Source organism: Periophthalmus magnuspinnatus, chromosome 12 (genome assembly GCF_009829125.3).
Source record: "Periophthalmus magnuspinnatus isolate fPerMag1 chromosome 12, fPerMag1.2.pri, whole genome shotgun sequence".
Classification (NCBI taxonomy): domain Eukaryota; kingdom Metazoa; phylum Chordata; class Actinopteri; order Gobiiformes; family Gobiidae; genus Periophthalmus; species Periophthalmus magnuspinnatus.
In genome coordinates, this window is record NC_047137.1 from 18,512,087 (window position 1) to 18,538,445 (window position 26,359).

General features: G+C 48.3%; 2 protein-coding genes across 3 annotated transcripts; one reads left to right on the forward strand and one right to left on the reverse strand.

The window, feature by feature from the left end:
- Positions 1–4,089: 4,089 nt before the first annotated feature.
- LOC117379507 (microsomal glutathione S-transferase 1-like) lies at positions 4,090–7,876 on the forward strand. Of its 2 annotated transcripts, XM_033976231.2 has the most exons (5): positions 4,090–4,140; positions 5,723–5,771; positions 6,348–6,481; positions 6,811–6,908; positions 7,442–7,873. In XM_033976231.2, exons 3-5 carry the CDS (start codon positions 6,365–6,367, stop codon positions 7,686–7,688), a joined length of 462 nt encoding a protein of 153 aa, XP_033832122.1. In that variant the 5' UTR covers positions 4,090–4,140; positions 5,723–5,771; positions 6,348–6,364; the 3' UTR covers positions 7,689–7,873. The 2 variants fall into 2 exon arrangements, with proteins under 2 accessions (XP_033832122.1, XP_055081677.1); XM_055225702.1 differs by lacking the exons at positions 4,090–4,140; positions 5,723–5,771 and having other exon boundaries at positions 6,354–6,481; positions 7,442–7,876.
- Positions 7,877–13,274: 5,398 nt separating this feature from the next.
- On the reverse strand, positions 13,275–22,500 carry lmo3 (LIM domain only 3). The gene is made up of 4 exons (XM_033976247.2): positions 22,016–22,500; positions 18,898–19,111; positions 16,700–16,825; positions 13,275–13,797 (listed from the first exon to the last, which is right to left on the reverse strand). The coding sequence occupies exons 1-4, from the start codon at positions 22,038–22,040 to the stop codon at positions 13,692–13,694; spliced, it is 471 nt and encodes a 156-aa protein (XP_033832138.1). The 5' UTR covers positions 22,041–22,500; the 3' UTR covers positions 13,275–13,691.
- Positions 22,501–26,359: the final 3,859 nt, after the last annotated feature.

The window sequence follows — 26,359 nt, forward strand, 5'->3', positions numbered from 1 at the left end:
AATGGAAAAAATAGACTCAAAATAAAAACCCCAGGATCATGTAGAGGGTTAATACGAACATTTAAGACCAAAATGAGTCTGAAGCAGCAGAGACAGAGAGAGGAGATGGGAGTGCGACATGATCACTTTCTATGTGGAACACGGTGTCTAAGGTGTTAGCCGTGTCCATTTAAATATACAGTCTGTGGTTTGGAGGTCATTTTTTAGACACGTTTTATTAATATGTGGCCTATTACTGTTAAGGACACGTGTTATGTATTAAAATTATTACTGTCTCAGATGATGTCACCACCTTCTACAGACCAATCATATTTAACAGATGAAGCAGCTAAAATAAAATGAATCTTGTTCCAGTGCAGGTTTGTGTTGTAGCACAGTCGGGTCTTGGCTCTAATAAAAATGATCGGGTTCAACATTTATGAATTTACCTTTTGTATTTTTTGTGGTGAAGTCCAGTGCGGTCAACAGAACTTTAAACATGGTCTTAGTGCCTTTGCGTTGGCGTCTCATGTTTTAGAGCTTAAATCATGTGAAATAACACACCACTGTCCATCACTCTAAGCTCCATCATCTTGGTTTGGTGTTAGCACGCCATCCACTGGCAGCAGGGGGAATTACTCTTCAAGAAGTACAATGCAACGCAGCAAAAGTCCATCAACTAATATGTTTTACAGAAATACATTTTTTAAAGCCATACTATGAAACTTTTTGCCAAAAATAAATAAACTGAAGTAAAAGCATGTTTATTCATTCAAATTTAGAAAAACCTGATTCACGTGGTGTTAACGGACAGAACTGTCCACGAGGTCAGCGTCAGTCTGAGTTCATCTACATGCTCGGACTAAAGCGGGACTAAAGCGGGACTAAAGCGGGACTAAAGCGGGACTAAAGCGGGACTAAAGCGGGACTAAAGCGGGACTAAAGCGGGAATCAGCATCTCACTTTTATGCAGCTAAAACTTCTTCCTGAAGATGTGAGACAGGCCTCTACTTTGACCCTGTTTAAATCCAGAACAGTTCTGTTTATTTACATGTGACTGAACGGGTCTTAAATCTGCATCTTCTTACTAATGTTATGATTATTTATGTATTGATTTGTTGTATTGTGATTTAAATGTCTTTCTTATTCGGTGAAGCACTTTGAATTAATACGAATTGTGCTATACACCTGGACTACACCTGCACTACACCTGGACTACACCTGGACTACACCTGGACTACACCTGGACTACACCTGGACTACACCTGGACTACACCTGGACTACACCTGGACTACACCTGGACCAAAATAGTTCTAATCCCAGACTAAATCATGTCCAAAAAAGGTCTACACTAGGACGAGGACTAAACCAGAAGAATTTGTTGCACCTAAAAATAAAGACGGAGCAGTGCATGATGGGTAAATAGAGCTGAACGTTAAATGGAAACAGGACTAACTAAATGCCAGTATCTGTATAAGGCACTTTTAAAACACATTTTATATTGTTTCATTCTTAAGTTTTAAAGTCAAATAAATGATTATGTTTGAGTTCTTTTACCGTTTGAGTTTACTTCACTTTAAGATGCCTGGTCTTTCGTTTACAGAGTTTTAACCTTGAGTTTGTAGATGTGGAAAAACTCTGTGTCCAGAACCTTCTCCCATCTTCTCCAGGGGGAAACAAAACCTGCAGAACAGACCATGAGAACATCATTTTAGACCTTTATAATAAATAAAAATAAATAAATAAACGCGCTGTAAATGAAGCGGCTACGTGACCTGGAGCACACTCAAAATGGCGGCGGCTCAGCGCTTCAACAGTTTAGTATTTTCACATGAAATACACACAAAATACATCAAATAGAATACATTCTGGCTTAAACGCTATCGAATTAAATTACACACGACATAAATATGCGTTTTTAAGCGTCTTTGGACAATTTAAATAGTCGGAATTACCTCGTTTAGCCACAGCAAAGTGCACCTCACAAAAGCAGGAAAAATGTCACATAAAAGTCTCCTGAGCTCTCCTCGTAGCGGCTTAAACTCCTGTTGGACTCTCTCTGCTCCTCCGGTTTGATTAGAAAAGGTTTGTGTTCATTTATTTTTATATTTTTCTGTGGTTTAGTCCTGCGCGTGCTCGATCACTCTGCTGCGCGTGCTCGTGGGAGGGGCGGGTTTTTTTGTTTTTGCAAAATAAAAAAAAATTAAAAATATTAATTACTTTTTCAAATAATATTTATATTTTTACAATCACGTTTTAATCACGTTTTTAATCAACTTATTTAATAGTATTTATTGACCCTTTTTCTGTCATGAAATGGTCAACGGTAATGTCCCTAAACCAGGACTAAACCAGGACTAAACCAGGTCTGAACCAGGACTAAACCAGGTCTAAATCAGGTCTGAACCAGGACTAAACCAGGTCTGAACCAGTTCTAGTTGCTGTTTAAACTGTTGGATTCTTCAGAAGACACAGTTAAGTGAAAATCGGAGGATGCAGTTCCTGGTTTGAACCTGCAGATGGCGCCACACTCTCATTTCTGTGGCACCAACCTTCACTCTTCTTCTTTGTCTCTTTCTGAGGAGTCTAACCCACAACCTCCTCACTGAGAGCAGGAGACAGGAGACCACTCTGCCTCACCCGCTCCTCAGAAGAAATGATGGTTTCTTTCATGAACGTGACCTTTGACCCCTGCTCCTCTTTGAGCCTCATTTATTCAAAGACTCGTCAAAGCTGCACGTCCTATTTTTATCTCCACAGTGAACCTCAGCTCAAATGTCACAGATGAACCACCAGGAGGAGGAGGAGGGGAGGAGGAGAGGAGCAGAGGAGGAGAAGAGGAGGAGCAGAGGAGGAGAGGAGAGAAAAAGGAAAGCAGGAGAGGAGGAGGAGAAGAGGAGGAGGAGCAGAGGAAGAGAGGAGGAGGAGAGGAGCAGAGGAAGAGAGGAGGGGAGGAGGAGAGAAGAGGAGAGGAGGAGCAGAGGAAGAGAGGAGAGAAAAGAGAGCAGGAGAGGAGGAGAGCAGGACAGGGAAGGAGAGGAGGAGGAGATGAGAGGAAGAGCAGAGGAGGAGAGGGGAGAGAAAAGGAGAGCAGGAGAGGAGGAGAAGAGGAGAGAAGAGGAGAGGAGGCGGAGGAGAGAAAAAGGAGAGCAGGAGAGGGAAGGAGAGGAGAGGAGGAGGAGGGGAGGAGCACAGGGGGAGGAGCACAGGAGGAGGAGCAGAGGAGGAGAGGAGAGAAAAGGAGAGCAGGAGAGGAGGAGAAGAGGAGAGAAGAGGAGAGGAGGCGGAGGAGAGAAAAAGGAGAGCAGGAGAGGGAAGGAGAGGAGAGGAGGAGGAGGGGAGGAGCACAGGGGGAGGAGCACAGAAGGAGGAGCAGAGGAGAAGAGGAGAGAAAAAGGAGAGCAGGAGAGGGCTCTGCTGCTTCAGACTCATTCTGGTCTTAAATGTTCGTATTAACCCTCTACATGATCCTGGGGTTTTTATTTCACTATTGTGTCTGTAAATCAAGATATGAACATTAAAAACAGACACATCAGGTCAAAATGGCGTCCGTCCTCTGCTGCTGGCTCCTCTGATCACGCTCTCACTGTTTTCTGCAGTTTTTTTCAACATATTTCCAAAGCCAATGTTGAAATGTCTGAACTGTTTGACCTTTTTATATCTCTCTGTGTGAGAGCGACACATGAACAGAAGTGTTTTAGAAAATATAACCAGAGACAAAACCTGATTTAACAGAACCGTATGTGAGATTTTGAGTTTTAAATTCCATAAACTTGACCTCTCTGTGACCCCAAATCCAAAATAAACACGTTCACTTCAAATAGAACTTTTACTGAAAACAATGATAATACTGATTTATTCTTAATGACAAAAACACTGGACACGTCTCATTTGTTTCTATTATAATCTGGAGTTTTGGTTCAAGACGATTATCCAATCAGAGAGCAGAATGAGCGTCACATGACTCTCATTTGTGTTTCCAGGTTCACTGCTGAAATCCAGTCGTTTTAAACCTAAAATGTCTGTCTGATCTGAACATTCTCGACCTAAAGCCCAGCACCTGCAGCCAATCAGGATCACATTTTTCTTTGGCCTGGAACCTTAAAAGGGGAACTTGTTTCTGATGGGACTCATTTGGCACCTGGACACAAGAACAGGAAGTAAGTAACATCCATAAGAGCTTTCACTAAAACAGCATAGAACACACGAGCACACATGTTTAACACACAAACCTGCAGATTTAGGCTGAGTTCTTCTCTCAAACTGAAAACACTCTGTTCCACCTTGTGATGTCATCATGTGGTGATACAGGAAGTGCTCCACTGTGTTTTTAAACTCCACACACCTTCATTTATAGAATCATTTGGATCATTTCAGTCCTGGAGTTGTCTCTTATCTCGACTGAACTAAAGGTAAAAGGAGGAGTTAACGTGAAAACTACCACTTGATGACATCACAAGGTGGAACAGAGCGTTTTGATCTTTGTAGATGTGACAGACTAATAATAAAGTGACTCAAACATGTGAATGAAACAAAACACAACTCCAGGTCTGTTTTTGACGAGTTTGTGATACAGGAGCTTTAATGGACATGTGATGATCGTCTCTATAGTTATAATCTCTGACATCATCATGACGTCATCACAACAAAGCGCCTCATGCTGTAGCGCCCCCTATGGACAGATGCACGTCGCACTAGAGCAGCACGTTTGTAACATTTGGACCAAACTGACGACGCGACAGAAAATAAAACTAGAGAAGGAAGTGCGGAGGTCACAGCGGAGTCTCTGTGTCTCTCTCTCTCTGTCTCTGCGTGTCTGTGTCTCTGTGTTTCTCTCTCTCTCTCTCTCTCTCTGTCTCTGTGTTTCTCTCTGTCTCTCTCTCTCTCTGTCTCTCTCTCTCTCTCTCTCTCTCTCTCTGTCTCTGTGTCTCTGTGTTTCTCTCTGTCTCTCTCTCTCTCTGTCTCTCTCTCTGCTCAGATGAGTTCAGGCTCATTATAGCTCAGTCTGTCACATTAATTCTGAATAAATTAAGCCAGACTCACTTTATCAGCTGAAGAGGAAGAGGAGGAGGAGAGAGAGGGAAGGGCAAAGGTTCAGTCCTGGCTCAGTCCTGGCTCAGTCCTGGCTTAGACCTGGTTTAGACCTGGTTTAGACCTGGTTTAGACCTGGTTTAGACCTGGTTTAGACCTGGTTTAGTCCTGGTTCAGTCCTGGTTTAGTCCTGGTTCAGACCTGGTTCAGACCTGGTTTAGTCCTGGTTTAGTCCTGGTTTAGTCCTGGTTTAGTCCTGTTTTCAGTCCTGGATTAGTCCTGGTTTAGTCCTGGTTTAGTCCTGGTTTAGTCCTGGTTTCATCCTGGTTCAGACCTGGTTTAGTCCTGGTTTAGTCCTGGTTTAGTCCTGGTTCAGACCTGGTTTAGTCCTGGTTTAGTCCTGGTTTAGTCCTGGTTCAGACCTGGTTTAGTCCTGGTTTAGACCTGGTTTAGACCTGGTTTAGACCTGGTTCAGTCCTGGTTTAGACCTGGTTTAGTCCTGGTTTAGACCTGGTTTAGACCTGGTTTAGACCTGGTTTAGTCCTGGTTTAGACCTGGTTCAGTCCTGGTTTAGACCTGGTTTAGTCCTGGTTTATACCTGGTTTAGACCTGGTTTAGACCTGGTTTAGTCCTGGTTTAGTCCTTGTGTGAACCTGTTCTTGGCTCCACCTCCACACAGGAAGTGACATCACATTGTGTTTGTGTCCACAGTCCAAAGTCTTACACAACTGCCTCTCTCCTGCTCTGCACACCACTCCCTGTAAGTACTGCAAATACTTACAATTCATGCAAATACTATACATCCTGTACTGGTCAAATGTACTTCACGTGTGGGGAGTAGTATTTGTCATGTGTACTTTTTACTTAAGTTCAAAATCTTAAGCTGTACTTGTATTGAGTAAATCTTTAGCTTTGTAACTGTACTTTTACTTGAGTACGAATTTGCAGTACTCTTTCCACCAATGTACTACTAATACTGCAGTGCTACCTCTGGTACTGCAGTGCTACCTCTGGTACTATAGTACTACCTCTGGTCTGGTACTGCAGTACTACCTCTGGTACATGTTTACTAGAGTCATGGTTTTATATTAGATACAACGTCCAAATGCCACACCTGCAAAAAGACCTGGTGTAGTTCTGGTTTAGTCCCGGTTCGGTCCCGGTTTAGCCCTGGTTTAGTCCCGGTTCAGTCCCGGTTCAGTCCCGGTTCAGTCCCGGTTTAGTCCCGGTTTAGTCCCGGTTTAGTCCCGGTTTAGTCCCGGTTTAGTCCTGGTTCAGTCCCGGTTCAGTCCCGGTTCAGTCCCGTTTCCTTAATCGTGTTTTTGCTTCCTGGCAGAGTGACATAAATCCAAGATGGCGTCTCTGATGGAGGACGAGGTGTTTCGCTCTTTTGCCAAATACGCCGCCATCGTCACCGTCAAACTACTGCTGATGGGCCCCCTGACCGCGTACTACCGCATCACCAGGAAGGTACTAGTACTACTACTAATACTAATACTACAACTGCTGACAGGAGGAGTGGGTGGGTGCGGTGTGGGTGTGGGTGCGGTGTGGGTGCGGTGTGGGTGCGGTGTGGGTGCGGTGTGGGTGCGGTGTGGGTGCGGTGTGGGTGCGGGTGCGGTGGCACAGATTGGCAGCATCACACTGTCAGTTTGCCCCAGGGCAGCTGTGGCCACAGTAGAACAGTGACTCCACAGAGTGAAAGAGGAGTGCACTGAAGAGAGTGAGACAACACTCTGTCGTGAGGATGAAGAGCATGAGGATGAGGATGATTCTGTTTGATTCACATATTTTTTCAGGCGTTTGCAAACCCAGAGGACGCTGCAGCTCATTCTTCTAAACCCGAAGAGAAGAAACAACTTGTGAGGACGAATGAGGACGTAGAGAGAGCACGCAGGTACTACTACTGCTACTGCTACTACTACTATTACTGCTACTACTACTACTACTACTACTACTACTACTACTACTACTACTACTACTACTACTACTACTACTACTACTACTACTGCTGCTACTACTGCTACTACTGCTACTACTGCTACTGTGTATATGTGTATGTGTGTGTTATGTTCTGATTCGCTCTGATAGTTGTTCTTCTGGATGTGGTTCCACTGGTTGGACCAGTGACTTCACTTTAAAACAGTTAGACCTCTGTCCTTAGAAACAACAGTTTGCGTGTTCTCTCTGTGTCTGTGTGGAGTTTGCGTGTTCTCCCTGTGTCTGTGTGGAGTTTCCATGACAATATCAGAACTAAAAATGCTGGATCAGTTAATCTCTTCTGCTACTTTAACTACTTCAACTACTATTAAAACTACAACTACTATTAAAACTACAACTACTATTAAAACTTCTACTACTACTATTACTCCTCCTCCTCCTCCTCCTCCTCCTCCTCCTCCTCCTCCTCCTCTCGTTGCGTCGGTGCAGGTGTCATCAGAACGACCTGGAGAGCATCGTGCCCTTCGTCCTGGTCGGTCTGCTCTACGCTCTGACCGGTCCGGATCCGTCCTGGGCCCTGCTCCATTTCCGGGTGTTTGTGTGTTCTCGCCTCGTCCACACGGTGGCGTACATGATGGCGCTGCCCCAGCCGTCCAGAGGCCTGAGCTGGGCCGTGGGATTCATGACCACACTGTCCATGGCCCACACGGTCATCCACAGCGTCGTGTTCCACTGAGCACGGGGCAGATACTGAGGAGGGGGTATTAGGGAGAGGTATTAGAGAGGAGGTGTTAAAGAGGAGGCATTAGAGAGGGGGTATTAAAGAGGAGGTATTAAAGAGGGGGTATTAAAGAGGAGGTATTAAAGAGGAGGTATTAAAGAGGAGGTATTAAAGAGGAGGTATTAAAGAGGAGGCATTAGAAAGGGGGTATTAAAGAGGGGGTATTAAAGAGGAGGTATTAAAGAGGGGTATTAAAGAGGAGGTATTAAAGAGGGGGTGTTAAAGAGGAGGCATTAGAAAGGGGGTATTAAAGAGGGGGTATTAAAGAGGAGGTATTAAAGAGGGGTATTAAAGAGGAGGTATTAAAGAGGGGGTATTAAAGAGGAGGCATTAGAAAGGGGGTATTAAAGAGGAGGCATTAGAAAGGGGGTATTAAAGAGGAGGCATTAAAGAGGGGGTATTAAAGAGGAGGTATTAAAGAGGGGGTATTAAAGAGGAGGTATTAAAGAGGAGGTATTAAAGAGGAGGTATTACACTACTGCGGGGTATTACACTACTGCGGGGTACTACAGAGGGGGTATTTTCTGTCTGTGGGGTATTAAAGTTGTGTTTTTCTGTAGATGAACTGTTGAAGATAAACTGACTTTATTAAACTCCTTCTTCTTTAATCGGGCTGTTGTGTTTGTCTTGTCGTTATAATCGACACTCGTGGATCATTTTGTTTTAATTCACACATTTTAAATGACAATATTCATCTAAAAACACTTTAAAGAAACAAGTTCACTGTGACAAAACATAAAAAAAGACACAAAAAACACAAAAATGACCCAAACTAAATCAGATCTGAACAAACACAAATGTTCAGATCATTTCATATTAATAAAACATTTATATAAAGCTCAAGTCACTTTAGACTCAGAGGGCGAGGAACCACAACTTTACATTTACTCTGAACAGTTACTCGAGTAAGAGTACAGTTACTCCTACTTGAGTAATGTTTTTAATGAAGTATGTGTGCTGTTAGGAAAGTACTCTAAATGTACACATTATTTAAAAGTTGTTCGAGTAAATGTGTGAAAGTGCTGCCCTCCTGTGGTCAGGTGTGAGCGGCGTCCTGCTCGTGTCACTTCCTGTTCTGCTCAGGTGTGAGTGGCGTCCTGCTCGTGTCACTTCCTGTTCTGCTCAGGCGTGAGTGGCGTCCTGCTCGTGTCACTTCCTGTTCTGGTCAGATGTGAGCGGCGTCCTGCTCGTGACACTTCCTGTTCTGCTCAGGCGTGAGTGGCGTCCTGCTCGTGTCACTTCCTGTTCTGCTCAGGCGTGAGTGGCGTCCTGCTCGTGTCACTTCCTGTTCTGGTCAGATGTGAGCGGCGTCCTGCTCGTGACACTTCCTGTTCTGCTCAGGCGTGAGTGGCGTCCTGCTCGTGTCACTTCCTGTTGTGGTCAGGTGTGAGTGGCGTCGTGGTCGTGTCACTTCCTGTTCTGCTCAGGCGTGAGTGGCGTCCTGCTCGTGTCACTTCCTGTTGTGGTCAGGTGTGAGTGGCGTCGTGGTCGTGTCACTTCCTGTTCTGCTCAGGCGTGAGCGGCGTCCTGCTCGTGTCACTTCCTGTTCTGCTCAGGCGTGAGTGGCGTCCTGCTCGTGTCACTTCCTGTTCTGGTCCCGCCTCATTAAACTCAGACTTGCTCATAATTATTCATCCGTGTTTCTGATGTTCTCAGTCGAAGATCATTTTAATCACCTCGTTTCCGCCAAAGCTCGTTAAGCTCCTGCAGACGCCAAAAGTATCAAAAACCAGACACTAATCGATACTAAAGCTAGTATCGAAACTAGATACTCGTTTGAGCGGGTATCGATACTAAAAGTGTGTTTTTATTTTCACCGTGTCTGTGCGATCTGTATTTTTCTCTCCGTCTGTCTCACCCACCTCTTCACCTCACTCAGTTTATAATGGGAGGGAGGCGTCTGGGGAGGGGGAGGTCTGCCGCTCTCATTAGCTGCAGTTAGCATCGACGTTTCAGAGCGCATCATTATTTTAGCGCCTGCAGCATCGTAGCGCTAACTCGACCTAACACGGCTAAGGGCTGTTTGGTCCTGTGTGTGGATAGCCCCGCGCTAACTCCTGCTAACCGCTAACGCTAATGATGGTTTAAGGTGAAAGGAGCTAACTGTTATGTCCACAGGCTAAGAGCTTTACCCGCGCACGTCTCATGAGGACGGACTCGGTTTTCAGACCAGAGTTTAGCTTCGTTTTAGAAAAGCGTCGGTGTAAATCGAGGCCCGTCGCCGCCCGATTCGAAGCGATTTTTCAAACTGAGCCCAGATGCTACGTTGCTATGGCGACTCTACTTTGGACAAACCTCATTTTTGAGATTTGCTCATAATTTAATGTGCTGTTGGAAGTGATTCTTTGCAGCTGATGTCAGGGTGAGGAGCTAACCGGAGGCACTGCTCTGTCTGAAGCTCCGTTAGACTTTAATCTGAGCTTTGTTTTTTACGCAATCTGACCAGAAAGACCTGAGTTATCTGAATTACACCAGGTGAGCTCATCTGTGCTGTAAAGTCCCTCACGAATAACATTACCGTCACAAGCTAGTTAGCATTAGCATTAGCAAACAGTTTTGCAATGAGTCGCTCTCACCTTTCCGTGTTGTTTAAATTTCTTTGGGATTTTTTCAAGAGTTTTCAGACTTAATCTTAAAGCGTTTTTACTTGTATTTGGTGACGTGTGCGTTGTGTCACCATGGTAACTGTAGACATACACACAGAACCCCCCCAGAGCGACGTCACTGCGGAATATTAATGTAAAGTGTTTGATTTATAAAGACGCGCTCTGTGAAAACTGCATTTAAACTGTTCATAAAGGTCAGAAAACAGCCGAGGGAAGTCTGAGAACAGAACACACACGTTTAAAAGAGTTTAACAAATTCAATTGCAAAAGTGAAATATCAGGTGGTAACAAGACCAAGGACCTGGAGCATCTGACCAGACTGAGTCATGAGGACCTGGAGCATCTGAGCACACTGTGTCACGAGGACCTGGAGGATCTGGAGCATCTGACCGGACAGAGTCATGAGGACCTGGAGCATCTGACCAGACCGTGTCATGAGGACCTGGAGGACCTGGAGCATCTGACCAGACTGTGTCATGAGGACTTGGAGGACCCGGAGTACCTGACCAGACTGAGTCACGAGGACCTGGAGGACCCGGAGTATCTGACCAGACTGTGTCATGTGTCACAAGGACCTAGCATATCTGACCGGACTGTGTCATGGGGACCTGGAGGACCTGGAGTACCTGACCAGACTGATTCACGAGGACCGGCCTCTTTTCTCTCCTGTATGTGAAACACTTTATTGGAGTTGTAGACAGACTCGCGTGACCTGACTGCTCTGTGACTCAGGTCTAAACACACACAAACTCCACAGAGACATTCGGTTTATTAAAAGTGCTTTTAGATGACTTGAAGTTTCCAGTTCTTGGCTTCATGTCCGTCTCCGTTGAAAAGGCCTCGGTCCAACTTGACGACGAGTGACGGAAACTGATGGATTGTTTCATGGCGGTTTTGTCTCGGAGCAGACGCTGATCGACCGAGCATCTGTGAGACAAGTTTGTGATGTTTAATGTTTAAAATCATCATATATGTTTTCATTTCTTTTGCGTACACTCGAGTCGACCTGGAGTCAGAGGAAGCTCTTTACCTTTTCATTGTCATATCCTGATATTTAAGAAACTGGAAACAGATCTATAATCCAACTTTAATAATTACAAAACGACTTTATATCAGCGACAAAAATGTGTTTAAGTCAAAAAGTCTGGAGTAAATTTAACCTGAACATGTTTAAAGTCATGCTCTTTTCCACCTTGTGATGTCATCAAGTGGTAGTTTTCACATTAACTCCTCCTTTTACCTTTAGTTCAGTCGAGATAAGAGACAACTCCAGGACTGAAATGATCCAGATGATCCTAGTGAAGTCATCCATCCATGTTTGAGCAATCTAGAGATCTCTCCTGGGTTCTATTCAAACCTCCGCACAGTTAGTAGTACGAGTCTGTACGAAGCTCCGCCCACAGGCCTACATCGCCCACGCTCCACACGACAACCCTCCATAAATACACAAAAACATGATACAAACTGTGCACTATGACGCGACAAACCTGGTGTGATGTGCAGTAGTTTCATTTGTGCGATGCAGCTGATTGTGTTGTGATAGTGCTCTGAAGGGGGAGGGGCTTAGCACAGAGAGCAGAGGCACAGAAGTAAACACTCCCTCTTTAACTATTGTAATTTGTCATTTTTCTAAATCACTTTGTTTTAGGGAATAAAACAGGAGAAACCAGAGCGGCTCAAAACAGGAACAAGATCCTGAGTCAAAGTCTTTTCAGAATAAAAGCCCAGGAGACGCGTTCACATAATAAAAGTGTATTACATTTGTGCTTGAGTTTGTACAAAGGCCCTAAAAATCTCATGCCAAACAAAGAGCTGTTAAATAAAAAAAGATCCATTTTTATTTACACAAATATTTACAGACGAGGAACGAAATGGGACGAATAAATATTTAAAAAAAACCTCAAAATGTGATTCAAATGAAATTCAGTTCAAACCACAGACTGTTTATGTAAAGGGACGTAGCTAACATGCTAACATGCTAACGGCCGCGCTCCAAACTGTGAGCGTGAGTGCGATTCAGCTCCAGCGATTTCACTATTGTGTCTGTAAATCAAGATCTGAACATTAATAACAGACAAATCAGGTCCTTCTTTCCCCGCGGTCGCTCCTGTTAGCGTTAGCAACAGGTTTGATTGACAGTGTTGCTAAGCGCCCGCTCCCTGTTAAACCAGCAGTGTGAGCGGGAAGAGGCGATACCTTCCTACCTAAACAGTCTGTGGTTCATACAGAAGAAAACAGATGAGAAAAGAGTCGGTTTGCAGTTTTTGTCCCTGTAAATGTTTCCTCTGCATTTGACCCGTCCAGTAATCAGATCACTAGAGTAATCAGATAACCCCATGATGAGATCTGATCAGCAAAAACAGTGAAATGTGTCAGTTAAAAGTCCATTTTCCTCGATTCTCTGATCTGTTCTAATGTTTCCTCATCACAAACAGAGAATTAGTTGTGTTTTTGTTTCATTCTCACATGTTTAACGCACACACCTGCAGATTTAGACTGAGTTCTTCTCTCAAACTGAAAACACTCTGTTCCACCTTGTGATGTCATCATGTGGTGATACAGGAAGTGCTCCACTGTGTTTTTAAACTCCACACACCTTCATTTTTAGAATCATTTGTTTCATTTCAGTCCTGGAGTTGTCACTTATCTCGACTGAACTAAAGGTAAAAGGAGGAGTTAACGTGAAAACTACCACTTGATGACATCACAAGGTGGAACGTCGCATTTTGAGCTTTGGAGATGTAACAGACTAATAATAAAGTGTGACTCAAACATGTGAATGAAACAAAACACAACTCCACATCTGATTTTGAGGAGGACTTTAGAACATGGAGATTACTCACATCAGAGAAACCTGTTTACACGACCTTTACCTAATCTGATTACTCCAGAAATCAGATTATAATCAGATTTCTCATGTGTGGAGCCAGTGTCTGATCAGAGATGATTTATCGATGATAGAAACCGGAGGATCCCAGACACAGGCAGAACATGCAAACTCCATAAAGAGTCTGGGAGTTAAACCCTGGACGTTGTGAATTCGGGAGGGGCTAACCACTCTGCCACCGTTTAAGAGGAAACGTTTGGGTTTAACATCTGAAAAAAAAGCTGAGTCATTTTGAGCTGTTGGACTTTCGGCCCCGTCCCGTGATTGTGCTCCTCGTTGCGGTCGGTCTGTAAACAAAACGCTGATTCAAGTACAAACTGTCGACTCCAGGGGGCGCCGTGTGCACGAGTCCAGCACCAGCAGCCGTCTCGACCAGTCCAAGTGTCCGCGGCTCGAGACGGCGCCACCTACGGGAGCTGGTGTGTACAGGAGGGTCCCAGGGCGGAGCTGCGTGAGGGGGCGGGGTCAGCGTATCTGTGGGGCGTATCCCTCCTTCAGAAGCCCCTCCTCGTAGTCGGTCTGACACAAAATCATATTGTTCTTTAAGAAGAATTTATCCCCGACGCAAAACCTGCAAAAGAAAAACAGAGGAGTCAGGCTAACCACTCTGCCACAGTCGCACAGGGAGAACACGCACACTGCACTCAGAGAGGTCAGAGGTCGAACCCACAACCTCCTGGTGAGAGGAGACCAGACTGTGTACAGAACTGAGTGTGACAAATGAAGCTCGTCGAGGAGATTTTAGCGACGAATCTGGACCAGAGTTTCATAGCAACCAAAGAGCCAATCAGGAGCGACTGTTAATAAACCTGTCGCTAACGCTAACAGGAGCGACCTCGGGGAAAGAAGGACCTGATCTGTCTGTTTTTAATGTTCATATCTTGATTTACAGACACAATAGTGAAATAAAAACCCCAGGATCATGTAGAGGGTTAATACGAACATTTAAGACCAAAATGACGTTAATAGAGCAGGAAGTGACATCATCACTTCCTGTTTAGAGCGTGCTAGCAGGTTAGCTACGTCCATTTATATAAACAGTGTGAGTCTAACCCACAACCTCCTGACTGAGCGGAGGAGACAGCATCACCTCTCTGTGTCTCCCCCCCCCCCCCCTCTCTCACTCTGTCTCTCTCTTCTCCCCCCTTCTCTCTCACTCTCTCTCTCTGTCTCTCCCCTCGAGAGATAGAGCGAGGGGGAGAGAGGGGTGGCCCTCTCTCCCGCTCTCTCTCTCTCCCCTCTCTGTCTCTCCCCCCCTCCCTTTCTTTCTCTCTCTCTCCCCTCGTCCCCCCCTCTGTCTCTCTCCCCTCTCTTTCTGTCTCTCTCTCTCCCCTCTCTTCCCCCCTCTCTTTCTCTCTCTCTCTCCTCTCCCCCCCTTTCCCTCTCTCTCTCCTCTCTCCCCCCCTCTCTCTCTCTCCCCTCTCTTTCCCCCCCCTCTCTCTCTCTCCCCTCTCTTCCCCCCTCTCTCTCTCTCTCCTCTCCCCCCCTCTTTCTCTCTCTCCCCTCCCCCCCCCTCTTTCTTTCTTTCTCTCTCTCTCTGTCTCTCTGCCCTCGTCCCCCCCCCTCTCTCTCTCTCCCCTCTCTCTCCCCCCCTCTTTCTTTCTCTCCCTCTCTCTCCCCTCTCCCCCCCTCTTTCTCCCCCCCCCTCTCTCTCTCCCCTCTCTTTCCCCCTCTTTCTTTCTCTCTCTCTCATCTCGTTATAACATCAGTGCTTGACCTCCAGACGGGGGGGGGGGGGGGTCTTATCAGCGCTGCCCTGCCCAGCCGTGGTGCTCTCCTCTGGGCTCGGCCTCTCTGCTCTCGCCCCTGGCTGCGGCTCGTCTCTGGAGCTCAGACAGGGGCCGTATCGATTAGCTGTCCCCCAGAGGAGCGCTCGGGGCTGGGGTAAGGCTCAGTTCATTCCCCCTTTATCAGCCCCGTCCAGGGTCTTTGTCCGAGTCCGAGTCCTCGTGGACCAATTAGAGACCGGGTCTAGACCTCGGACCGGACTGAGGGGCAGAGGAGAGACCGACCCACAAAATATCAACTATTTATAAAACGACACAGACCAGGACTAAACCGGGACTAAACCGGGACTAAACCAGCACTAAACCAGGACTGAACCGGGACTAAACCAGGACTGAACCAGGACTAAACCAGGACTGAACCGGGACTAAACCAGGACTAAACCAGGACTAGAGCGGGACTAAACCAGGACTAAACCAGGACTAGAGCGGGACTAAACCAGGACTAGACCAGGACTAAACCAGGACTAAACCGGGACTAAACCAGGACTAGAGCGGGACTAAACCAGGACTAAACCAGGACTAGACCAGGACTAAACCAGGACTAGACCAGGACTAAACCAGCACTAAACCAGGACTAAACCAGGACTAGAGCGGGACTAAACCAGGACTAGACCAGGACTAAACCAGGACTAAACCGGGACTAAACCAGGACTAGAGCGGGACTAAACCAGGACTAAACCAGGACTAGACCAGGACTAAACCAGGACTAGACCAGGACTAAACCAGCACTAAACCAGGACTAAACCAGCACTAAACCAGGACTAGACCAGGACTAAACCAGCACTAAACCAGGACTAAACCAGCACTAAACCAGGACTAAACCAGGACTAAACCGGGACTGAACCGGGACTAAACCGGGACTGAACCGGGACTGAACCGGGACTAAAGCGGGACTAAACCGGGACTAGAGCGGGACTAGAGCGGGACTAGAGCGGGACTGAACCAGGACTAAACCGGGACTGAACCGGGACTGAACCGGGACTGAACCGGGACTGAACCGGGACTGAACCGGGACTAAACCGGGACTAAACCGGGACTAAACCGGGACTAGAGCGGGACTGAACCAGGACTAAACCGGGACTAAACCGGGACTGAACCGGGACTGAACCGGGACTGAACCGGGACTGAACCGGGACTGAACCGGGAGCAGGAGGTCCCTCTTACCCAGAAGAGGCTGATCTGGAGCAGAGTTCTATGTTTGGAATTATCAGCACAAGTATCATATCAACCAAAGAGCCAATCCAGAGGGAGGTTGTTGAAGGTAACGCCCCTTCCCGCCCACACCACTGGTTTACCAGGGAACGACACTGTCAATCAAACCTGTTGCTAACACTAATGCTAACGCTAACAGGAGCGACGTCGGGGACAGAAGGACCTGATTTGTCTGTTATTAATGTTCATATCTTGATTTACAGACACAATAGTGAAATAAAAACCCCAGGATCATGTAGAGGGTTAATACGAACATTTAAGACCAGAATGAGTCTGAAGCAGCAGAGACAGAGAGAGGACAGAGGGGGCGCTGTTTATACACAGAGAGTGAACTGGAGCCAAAAATGCACCATGATCACTTCCTGTTTAGAACCTGGCGGCGGCAGGTTAGCTACGCCCGTGTGTTTATACAGTGTATGTTAGCGTGTTAGCGTGTTAGCCTGTTAGCGTGTTAGCTGTGTCCGTGCGTCTCACCGCTGGTTGCAGAGCTGACAGGCGAAACAGTCCAGGTGGTAGACGTTGTCTTTGGCTCTCATCACCATCTCAAACGCCGGGATGAGTTTACTGCAGGCGGCACAGTTCCCCGTCACTCCAAACAATCTGGAAACAAAAACAGATTTCAGCTCCATCCTCTGACCCTCTGCTCCTCTGACCCTCTGCTCCTCTGACCCTCTGCTCCTCTGACCCTCTGCTTCTCTTCACCTCCTCTCTCCTCTTCTCCTCCCCCTCCTCTTCACCCAGAGAGGAGGTGAAGAGGAGAGGAGGTGAAGAGGAAAGACTTCACCTCCTCTCCTCTTCACCTCCTCTCTCCTCTCCACCTCCTCTTCTCCTCTCCTCTTCTCCTCCTCTCTCTTCTCCTCCTCTCTCCTCTCCACTTCTCCTCCTCTCTCTTCTCCTCTTCACCTCCTCTCTTCACCTCCTCTCCCCTCTCCTTCTCCCTTTTCTTCTCCTCTCCCCTCTCCTTCTCTCTCTTCTCCTCTTCACCTCCTCTCTTCACCTCCTCTCCCCTCTCCTTCTCCCTTTTCTTCTCCTCTCCCCTCTCCTTCTCTCTCCTCTCCTCTCCACCTCCTCTCTTCTCCTCCTCTCCTCTCCACCTCCTCTCTTCTCCTCCTCTCCTCTTCTCCTCCTCTCTCCTCTCCTCTCCACCTCCTCTCTTCTCCTCCTCTCCACCTCCCCTCTCCTCTTCACTGCCTCTCTCCTCTCCTCTTCTCCTCCTCTCTCCTCTCCACCTCCTCTCTCCTCCTCCTCCTCTCTTCTCCTCTCCTCCTCCTCTCTCCTCCTCCTCTCTCCTCTCCACCTCCTCTCTTCTCCTCCTCTCCACCTCCTCTCTCCTCTTCACTGCCTCTCTCCTCCTCTCTCCTCCTCCTCCTCCTCTCTCCTCTCCTCTCCACCTCCTCTCTTCTCCTCCTCTCTCCTCTCCTCTTCTCCTCCTCTCTCCTCTCCTCTCCACCTCCTCTCTTCTCCTCTCCTCTTCTCCTCTCTCCTCTCCTCCTCCTCTCTCCTCTCCTCTCCTCCTCTCCTCTCCTCTCCACCTCCTCTCCTCCTCTCCTCCTCCTCTCTCCTCCTCTCTTCTCCTCCTCCTCTCCTCTGCACTGATGGATTCTTCTTCACAAAATCAGGTTTGTTTAAAATATTCATGAATTTGACCCAAACTCTGGGGTCAAAACGCCTACAAGCCGACACGCTTTAATTAAAAAACACTACCCACAAGGCCGAGCGGCGTTACCCACAAGGCCGAGCGGCGGCGTGATTGGGGTGAGGAAGGTTAATGTGAACGAGAGACTGCTCCGAGCTACAGACGTGGAAGATCTGCTCTGTTTGGGATTAAAATATCAAGTTTAAGACAATTATCTAAACACAGGAGGACGGGAGGGCATCTGACACACGGGAGGGCATCTGACACACGGGAGGGCATCTGACACACGGGAGGACGGGAGGGCATCTGACACACGGGAGGGCATCTGACACACGGGAGGACGGGAGGGCATCTGACACACGGGAGGGCATCTGACACACGGGAGGACGGGAGGGCATCTGACACACGGGAGGACGGGAGGGCATCTGACACACGGGAGGACGGGAGGGCATCTGACACACAGGGAGGGCATCTGACACACAGCTCCTGGGGGATTATTCGCTGCACTTGATAAACTGTTGCTGTTGTGTCCTTTGGCAAGACACTTCTGCAGACATTTGATTTTTCAGAGTTTGTAAACAAACATTCTTCCTGGAGGCACAAACTTTAGGATTGTGGTCACAAACGTCACAGCTGAAAGTGAAGGGAAAACATGGAGTCATGTGACTTTGTGACTCAGTTATGAGAGAATTCGTCTGTCTGTGGATCAGTCAACAACAAATTACAATTTTACAACACAGGACTCAGGGTCACACCTTAGACAGTTCACATCTTAGGACAGTTCACATCTTAGGACAGTTCACATCTTAGGACAGTTCACATCTTAGGGCAGTTCACACCTTAGGACAGTTCACATCTTAGGGCAGTTCACATCTTAGGACAGTTCACATCTTAGGGCAGCTGTAATGTTTGACTTTTCCTTCAGTTTGGACGTTCTGCTGACAGTTTCAGGCTCTGTTCTGATGACTGCTGCATCCAACACTTTAAACGAACACAACAGGTCTGTTTTTGAGCCCCGCCCTGGCCCCGCCCTCACCTTAGGTAGTCCCGTCTGCACAGGATGAGGTTGGCCTTGGTGTAGAGGGTGGAGCCCACCTCCCCCAGGCGACACTCGCAGCACGCACACTTCAGACAGTCCTCGTGCCAGAACTGATCCAGCGCCTTCAGCAGGAAACGGTCCTGGATCTTCCTCTTACAGCCGGCACAGCCCTTAGGCTTTGTGTCCGGGTGAACGGACAACATCTGGATACCTGAGGGTCAGAAGGAGAGGGGTCAGAGAGAGGGGTCAGAGAGAGAGGTCAGAGAGAGAGAGAGGGGTCAGAGAGAGAGAGGGGTCAGAGAGAGAGAGGGGTCAGAGACAGAGGGAGAGGGGTCAGAGAGAGGAGACCATGATGATAATAAAAACACTCTTTAGACAATAGAATGTGATTTTCAACATTAAATGTCAGTACTTCCTTTTATACATTGGGACAAAAAAGTATTTATTCAGCCCCAGATGTTCCAGTTCTCTCACTTAAAAAGACGAGACCTGTAATTTTCATCATAGTTTCATTTAAACTATGAGACAGAATGAAAGATCCAGGACATCACACTGGAGGATTTATAATGAATTTCTTGGTAAATTATGTTGTAAAATAAGAATTTGGTCAATAACAAAAGTTCATCTCATACTTTGTTACATTCTCTTTGTTGCAGTGACAGGTCGTTTTCTGTCTCCAGAGGTTTTCTCTGTTGCTGTAGTTTGGTCCGTTCCTCCTGCAGATCTCCTCTAGAGCAGTGATGTTTTGGGACAACACGGACTTTCAACTCCCTCCAAAGATTTTCTATGGGGTTGAGATCTGGAGACTGGGCCACTCCAGGACCTTGAAATGCTTCTTACTCCACTCCTTCGTTGCCCGGGCGATGTGTTTGGATCATTGTCACGCTGAAAGACCCAGACACGTTTCATCTTCAGTTCCCTCGCTGATGGAAGGAGGTTTTCACTCAAAATCTCATGATACATGGCCCTGTTCATTCTTTCCTGTACAAAGCATGATGTTTCCACCCCCATGATTCACTGTAGGTCTGATGTTCTTTGGTTGTAACTCTGCATTCTTTCTCCTCCAAACACGACAGATTTTTACCAAAAAGTTGTATTTTGGTTTGATCTGACCCTGTGACATTGTCCCAATCCTCTTCTGGATCATCCAAATGCTTCTGTCAAACTTCAGACGGGCCTGGACATGTCCTGTCTTAATCAGGGGACACGTCTGGCACTGCAGGATTTGAGTCCCTGGCGGCGTAGTGTGGTTCTTGTGTCATTTTGACCCCACGGGCTGAGGTCTTGCGTGTAGCCCCAGATCGAGGGAGATTATCAGTGTCTTGTTCCATTTTCTAATACTTGCTCCCACAGCTCATCGAGGCGAGCGGTTACAGCGGTGACTTTGCGTATGGTGTATGTGAGTCGATGTGTCTTATACTTGTTCAGATTCAGCTCAGCGTCATAATAAACATCAGGAAAGACTCATTTCTGTCAATGGGACTTTTTTAGTATCGACGCCTGAAAAATGAGGATCTAGGTTTAGTTTTAGGATCGATTAGTCGATACTTTTGACAACCTTGTCCCTTAAAATCAAAATGGAGTTTGAAATGTTAGTGACAGCAGCAGTGAGAGGGGAGGGGGCGGGGGCAGTGGGAGGGGGCGGGGGCAGTGGGCGGGGCCAGTGTCATTGTTCAGTTACTGCTCTTTTCTTTAGTCCCTCTGTGGTAAACCAGGGACAATGAGACAGATTAGTATTCCCCACACTCTCTCTCTCTCACACACACACTCACACACACCCCGTCACACACACACACGCACACCCCCACACACCCCCTCACACACACACACACACACACAGTCACACACACCCCTCCTCTGACCCGCTAAGCCCACAGCAGCTGGAACAAACCTCATCAATACACTTTCTCTCATCTAGTCCTGGTTTAGTCCTGGTTTAGTCCTGGTTTAGTCCTGGTTTAGTCCTGGTTTAGTCCTGGTTTAGTCCTGGTTTAGTCCTGGTTTAGTCCTGCATGAGACACAGGTGAAAAAGTCGCTGAAGTAATAAGCCCTTGTGCCTCACAGCCAGAAAGTCCCGGTTTCGATTCCTGAGCCGTGTGGAGCTCACACGTCCCTGAGTCTGGTTTTACCTTCATCTTTAAAACAAAACATGCCCCTGTCCTCCAGCGAGGTACTCCTGACCAGGACCTGACTCTGCAGTCCACAGGCAGAAACCAGGTCTAAACCAGGACTAAACCAGGTCTAAACCAGGTCTAAACCAGGACTAAACCAGGTCTAAACTAGATCTAAACCAGGTCTAAACCAGGACTAAACCAGGTCTAAACCAGGTCTAAACCAGGACTAAACAAGGACTGAACCAGGACTAGACCAGGACTAAACAAGGACTGAACCAGGACTAGACCAGGACTAGACCAGGTCTCTCTCTGGTGCAGTCACAGTTGAATCACAAACATCATAAACTGAACGTGGCTGTTCTCGTGCGTGGTGCGTGCGTGGTGCGTGCGTGGTGCGTCAGCTGCGGAGCACGCACGCATCTGTGCGCGTGCGCGGGGGCAGGTTGCAGTCAGAGCCGCGTGCGTTCTGTCTGAGCGCTGATTGGCTGATCCAGATTCACGCGCACGTTACACTTCAAAGTGCCGCTGCTCATTAGCGCTGGGCCCTGCGGGACCCCGTCACCGGGGTCTGCGCCGCACCGCATCCGCACAGAGGCGCGCCGTGCCCGGACACCGCTCCCATCTCCGCCCGGGAGCAGCTCCGGGGACAAAGGCTCCGGTCCGCAGTGCGCGTCTCACGTACGGACGGAGCGTGTCGGTCTCGGTGACATTTGGCCTTTTCCTAATGACTGTTGCCATGGCAGCGGCACGCAGCTAAAAGGCCAATCACAGCCGCCACAGCACCCGCACCGGAGACACGCACATCCCCGAGAGCCCCGAGCCCCGAGCCCTGAGCCCCGAGAGCCCCGAGAGCCCCGAGAGCCCCGAGAGCCCCGAGAGCCCCGATCCCCGTGTCCCGGAGCGGTCACAGCGCAGAGGGGTCACCTGCGGACACGGAGCTCCCCGCGGCGGGCTGTGAGGCTCGCGCACAAGCACCGGAGGAGCGGAGAGCCGGGGCTTACCGAAACTTTTGTCCCTTTTCTGCATTGGTGGAGCCGGAGCCGGGGAGCAGCTGCATGCGACTGGACCGGAGAGACGGGGCTTTGTTCCCGGGAAACGGCTCCTGGTCGGCGGCGTGGAGCTCCGCAGGGGTCCGGAGGAGGGAGCGTGGCGGCGGAGAGGCGGAGGAGATGGAGCGGAGTCACCGGGGAGACACCGCGAGAGGCGGCGGTGCGGAGCAGAAGCCCGTGAGAGCCGCAGTGGATGACGGGACAAAGAGATGCGTCCCGTTCGCCTCGCGCTCAGCGTCTGCCCCGGGCTCGTGCAGCTCCAGCTGTCCCTCACGCGCCCCCTCCCTCCTCCTCCGTTTGGACCAATCACAGCCGCGACAGGAGACGAGTACGACCATTACGTCAATTACGTCAATTACGCGAAGTCCGCGCGCAAACGGAACAAACTGAACAGAGCTGCGCTCAGATACAACCGACTAACCGACTAACCGAGTGTATCAACCACAACACACAACATCTGACACACAACAACATCTGACACACAACAACATCTGACACACAACATCTGACACACAACATCTGACACACAACATCTGACACACAACATCATCTGACACACAACATCTGACACACAACATCTGACACACAACAACATCCGACACACAACAACATCTGACACACAACATCTGACACACAACATCTGACACACAACATCATCTGACACACAACATCTGACACACAACATCTGACACACAACAACATCCGACACACAACAACATCCGACACACAACATCTGACACACAACATCTGACACACAACATCATCTGACACACAACATCTGACACACAACATCTGACACACAACATCTGACACACAACAACATCTGACACACAACAACATCCGACACACAACATCATCTGACACACAACATCTGACACACAACATCTGACACACAACAACATCTGACACACAACATCCGACACACAACAACATCTGACACACAACATCCGACACACAACAACATCTGACACACAACATCTGACACACAACATCTGACACACAACATCCGACACACAACATCTGACACACAACATCCGACACACAACATCCGACACACAACATCCGGCACACAACATCCGACACACAACATCTGACACACAACATCCGACACACAACATCTGACACACAACATCCGACACACAACATCCGACACACAACATCCGGCACACAACAACATCTGACACACAACATCTGACACAAACATCCGACACACATCTGACACACAACAACATCTGACACACAACATCTGACACACAACATCTGACACACAACATCTGACACACAACATCCGACACACAACATCTGACACACAACAACATCTGACACACAACATCCGACACACAACATCTGACACACAACACCTGACACACAACATCTGACACACAACATCTGACACACAACATTTGACACACAACATTTGACACACAACATCCGACACACAACAACATCTGACACACAACATCCGACACACAACATCTGAAACACAAAAACATCTGACACAACAACATCTGACACACAACATCTGACACACAACAACATCCGACACACAACATCTGACACACAACATCTGACACACAACACCTGACACACAACACCTGACACACAACATCTGACACACAACAACATCTGACACACAACAACATGACACACAACATCTGACACACAACAACATCTGACACACAACATCCGACACACAACACCTGACACACAACACCTGACACACAACATCTGACACACAACAACATCTGACACACAACATTTGACACACAACATCCGACACACAACATCTGAAACACAAAAACATCTGACACACAACATCCGACACACAACAACATCCGACACACAACATCTGACACACAACATCTGACACACAACACCTGACACACAACATCTGACACACAACAACACCTGACACACAACAATATCTACAGGGGTCAGAAGTCAGACTGGTTTAGACCTGGTTTAGTCCTGGTTTAGTCCTGGTTTAGACCTGGTTTAGTCCTGGTTTAGTCCAGGTTTAGTCCTGGTTTAGACCTGGTTTAGTCCTGGTTTAGTCCAGGTTTAGTCCTGGTTTAGTCCTGGTTTAGTCCTGGTTTAGTCCTGGTTTAGACCTGGTTTAGTCCTGGTTTAGACCTGGTCTAGTCCTGGTTTAGTCCTGGTTTAGTCCTGGTTTAGTCCTGGTTTAGACCTGGTTTAGTCCAGGTTTAGTCCTGGTTTAGTCCAGGTTTAGTCGTGGTTTAGTCCTGGTCTAGTTCCAGTCTCTAGTTTGTTCTCATATGAACAGTTGGGGCTTTAAACTCCTCTGAGCCGTTGTGCCGGATGCCCTTCCTGTGGATGGACCTTTAGTGACCGGTGCGTGTCTCCACATTTACGGTCTGTGCGTAAAACTCACGTGGACACGTGTGCCGAGCGCGCGCCGCAGTTCAAAGTTCACGCTCTCGGTGCGTGATTTGACACGCGCTGACGCAGTGTCGCGTGGGGCCCCGGGAGCCCCGCGGTGAGTCAAAGTGTCCGCGCCTTAAACCTCTCCGTTTGGACTCGTGCGTAAAAAGCGCACGGGTGATTTGGGCACGTACCTGACGCGCGGTGTCCTGCTCCGGTGTCCGCCTCACGGAGTCATCCCTCGGGTGTGACGGGGCCGCTGTCTCCGGTGTTCAGACCCCGGGCGTGTGTTGAGCTGTGTACCCGCCTCGCAGCGCTCCTCCGCCGGCTCTGCCCCTCCTCTCTCCCCGCTCTGTATTTAAGCATGTCCCCCGACCCCCGCGCGCTGCTCCAGATGCCCTGCCCCGCGCCTCTAATGCGCTCGTTAGCTCTACTTACAGCTGTTCTTTTAGCATAATTGATCCGAGCGCGCGGGCCTGATTCCCCCGGTCCCAATTATCTCGCGGTAATTGGATCCCCAACCTCCCGCGCGCGCGCCATTCCCCAAAATCAAAGAACATCTCGGTCTCACGCGCTCACCTCTGCGTCTCCTCCCCTCTCCTCCTCCTCCTCCTCCTCCTCCTCCCTCCTCTCCCTCTACCCCTCCGCTCTCCATCTCTCACCCTCCCTGCGGTCTTTCACTCTCCCTTTACCCACCCCGCTTCCCTCTCTCCCTCCTCTTTTCTCCTTCCCTTCCCTTCCTCTCTTTCTTTCTCTCCCCCTCTCCTCCTCCCCTCCTCTTCCCTCTCCACCTCTCCTCGTCTCCTCCTCCCCTCCTCCTCTCCTCCTCTCTCCCTCTCTCCCTCTCTCTCCTCCTCTCTCCCTCTCTCCTCCTCTCAGTGGCAGAGTGGTTAGCCCCTGCTCTCAGAGAGAGTTTAAAGAGGAGGCATTAAAGAGGAGGCATTAAAGAGGAGGCATTAAAGAGGAGGCATTAAAGAGGAGGCATTAAAGAGGAGGTATTAAAGAGGAGGCATTAAAGAGGAGGCATTAAAGAGGGGGTATTAAAGAGGAGGTATTAAAGAGGAGGTATTAAAGAGGAGGCATTAAAGAGGAGGTATTAAAGAGGAGGCATTAAAGAGGAGGTATTAAAGAGGAGGTATTAAAGAGGAGGCATTAAAGAAAAGGCATTAAAGAGGAGGCATTAAAGAGGAGGCATTAAAGAGGAGGTATTAAAGAGGAGGCATTAAAGAAGAGGCATTAAAGAGGAGGCATTAAAGAGGAGGTATTAAAGAGGAGGCATTAAAGAGGAGGTATTAAAGAGGAGGTATTAAAGAGGAGGTATTAAAGAGGAGGCATTAAAGAGGAGGTATTAAAGAGGAGGCATTAAAGAGGAGGTATTAAAGAAGAGGCATTAAAGAGGAGGCATTAAAGAGGAGGCATTAATTGTAACATAACATATTTAGATCTTCCCTCTTTTCCCTCCCTCTTGCTCTCTCCTCTTCCTCTCTCTCTCCTCTCCTCTCCTCTTCCTCTCTGCCTCTCCTCTCCTCTTCCTCTCTCTCTCCTCTCCTCTCCTCTTCCTCTCTCTCTCCTCTCCTCTTCCTCTCTCCCTCTCCTCTCCTCTCCTCTTCCTTTCTCCCTCTCCTCTTCCTCTCCTCTCCTCTCCTCTTCTCTCCTCTTCCTCTCTCTCCTCTCCTCTCCCTCTCCTCTTCCTCTCTCCCTCTCCTCTTCCTCTCCTCTCCTCTCCTCTTCTCTCCTCTTCCTCTCTCTCCTCTCCTCTCCCTCTCCTCTTCCTCTCTCCCTCTCCTCTTCTCTCCCTCTGTTCTGTGGGTGTGTCCTGGTGGTCCAGGGCTCTCTCTCCTCTCCTCTCCCTCTCCTCTTCCTCTCTCCCTCTCCTCTTCCTCTCCTCTCCTCTCCTCTTCTCTCCTCTCCTCT

Excerpts from the sequence above, each read along its gene's own strand:
- lmo3 (XM_033976247.2), bottom strand. The coding sequence starts at position 22,040 with ATGCAGAAAAGGGACAAAAGTTTCG. Across the intron at positions 19,112-22,015 it reads GAAAAGGGACAAAAGTTTCG|GTATCCAGATGTTGTCCGTT; the intron begins GTAAGCCCCGGC and ends TCTGACCCTCAG. Across the intron at positions 16,826-18,897 it reads TGCAGACGGGACTACCTAAG|ATTGTTTGGAGTGACGGGGA; the intron begins GTGAGGGCGGGG and ends TTTTGTTTCCAG.
- LOC117379507 (XM_033976231.2), top strand. The coding sequence starts at position 6,365 with ATGGCGTCTCTGATGGAGGACGAGGTGTTTCGCTCTTTTGCCAAATAC. Across the intron at positions 6,482-6,810 it reads ACTACCGCATCACCAGGAAG|GCGTTTGCAAACCCAGAGGA; the intron begins GTACTAGTACTA and ends ATATTTTTTCAG. Across the intron at positions 6,909-7,441 it reads GACGTAGAGAGAGCACGCAG|GTGTCATCAGAACGACCTGG; the intron begins GTACTACTACTG and ends GCGTCGGTGCAG.